This window comes from Lactuca virosa, chromosome 7, assembly GCF_052849685.1.
Source record: "Lactuca virosa cultivar CGN04683 chromosome 7, Lactuca_virosa_CGN04683_v6, whole genome shotgun sequence".
Taxonomy (NCBI): domain Eukaryota; kingdom Viridiplantae; phylum Streptophyta; class Magnoliopsida; order Asterales; family Asteraceae; genus Lactuca; species Lactuca virosa.
The window spans coordinates 205,446,995-205,449,024 of NC_136432.1; the positions used below are offsets into that span (position 1 = coordinate 205,446,995).

General features: G+C 35.0%; 1 protein-coding gene across 1 annotated transcript; it reads right to left on the reverse strand.

The window, feature by feature from the left end:
- Positions 1-437: 437 nt before the first annotated feature.
- On the reverse strand, positions 438-1,441 carry LOC145124486 (glycine-rich RNA-binding protein GRP1A-like). The gene is made up of 2 exons (XM_079059850.1): positions 1,247-1,441; positions 438-974 (listed from the first exon to the last, which is right to left on the reverse strand). The coding sequence occupies exons 1-2, from the start codon at positions 1,358-1,360 to the stop codon at positions 624-626; spliced, it is 465 nt and encodes a 154-aa protein (XP_078915976.1). The 5' UTR covers positions 1,361-1,441; the 3' UTR covers positions 438-623.
- Positions 1,442-2,030: the final 589 nt, after the last annotated feature.

Sequence of the window (2,030 nt, forward strand, 5' to 3'; positions counted from 1 at the left end):
GTTGATCTTGAATAAAACTCTTTACGAATAATATGTTTTTCTTAAAAAAATATTGCAAACAATGGTGATCATTGGTTCTTAGTAACATTGGATTCTATCATCTTTATAATCATAATCTACTACCATTAAAATACATAAAGTACCTACCGTAACATACGGGAAAAGAAATCATTTTAATATGACCCTACTCCAAAAAGCATATATATATATATATATATATATATATAGTTATATACGGTCTAATAATTATTTAAATTTTTGTTATCTTTCTTTTAACATATGCTTATTTATTATATAAATCGGGTTATATATAAATAAAGTTGAGTTTGTATTTTTTAAGTTATATCCCAATACAGAAAATATTTAACTGTTTCTTAATCTATATTACTCAAAAATTCGAATCGTCAAAAATGAATTAAACAAAACTCATATAGCAATTGCTGAAACCGATCCAATTCCATTATAAAATTTCGCATAGATCAATAACACCAGAACCACATTAATCACGGGATAATCAAAAACGAAGAAAACGATATCAAATGACAATCGTCAACAAACAGCCATAGAAAGAGATAGAACGATAAACAAGGTTCTGATCAACTAAAACCTAAATGTTTGCCAATCTAATTCCTCCAGTTTCCTTCAGATTCACCACCACCCCTGGAGTAACGAGATCCACCGTCACCGCCACCGTATCCACGGTCACGGCCACCACCACCATATCCTCCACCACCACCTCCATATCCTCCACCACCGCCTTCACGACGACCACCTCCATATCCACCTCCTCCTTCACGTCGACCACCACCTCCACCGCCACCACCGCTACGTGATTGGGCCTCGTTAACTGTAATGTTACGTCCGTCAAGGCTCTGACCATTCATCCCCTCAATGGCGTCTCTCAAGGATTGCTCCTCCTTGAATGTTACGAAACCAAATCCCCTGGATCTTCCAGTCTCACGATCGTTAATGATCTGCACAAATCGCAAACCAAAAACAAATCAATAATCAAACAATTGCGATGCATTACGAAAAATAGAAACAAAACGAAACATAAAACGTTAAAACCAGTCGATCGTCACCTCAAGAGGATGAACGTACCGTATTAGTAATCAGAAAAAGTAACAGAGAAACAGTAACAGATCAAGAAACCATAGTAAAGTAACAGTAACAGTAACAGAACAGTGATTTGTCAAACAAAACCGAATCGCCATGGATCCAAATCACGTCTCTGCTACAAACGGACCTTCGAATCGACGATCTCGCCGTACTGAGAAAACGCGTCTTCAAGTGATCGGTCGGAGGTGGCCCATGCAAGCCCACCGACGAAGCATCTGTACTCGACATCAGCAGAAGCCATTTCGAGCTGAATAAATTGAAAATAGAGAAAAAAGATTGAAGCTTTGAAAGGGGAAATGAGGATGATGTAGAAAGAGGGGATAATGGGGTCATTATATAGGCACGATTTGGATGAGAGACTAGGGTTTGTTAGGTTGCTCCGAGTGCGCAGTGCGCTCCTCGCCGTTCCTGTTTAGCTTAACCATGGTTTTGTATCCGTGACTATAGTTAGTAAGAAAGTAACCATGGTTAGAAAAGATATTTTTTTGATGACTTAGATATTTTTTTGCCCACACTTGTTAGTCACTCGTGTGCAAATCCTATTTTTTTTATTTTTTTATTTTTTTAAATAAGAGAGTGATTTTGTGGTTATCAATAACGAAATGAACTCTGGATACGTCGGAATTTGGTGTATTTTTATGCATATTTACTTGGTATAAAAATGTTATAATAATGTACTTTTTTAATTAAATTTGTTGTATGGTCGATTCATTAAAAGAAAAATTAAGACCTTTTACAAAACAACTATTTAGATGGGTTGTCTCATTAATATTAAAAACTCATCAAGGTCAAAAAAGTTATTTGCTTAAAGTATTCAAACAATTATTATATTTAAAGGTTAATACATCATCTATCATCTATATCTATAGTTGTATAATATATAAATAAGCAAATCTTAAAATAAAGTATCA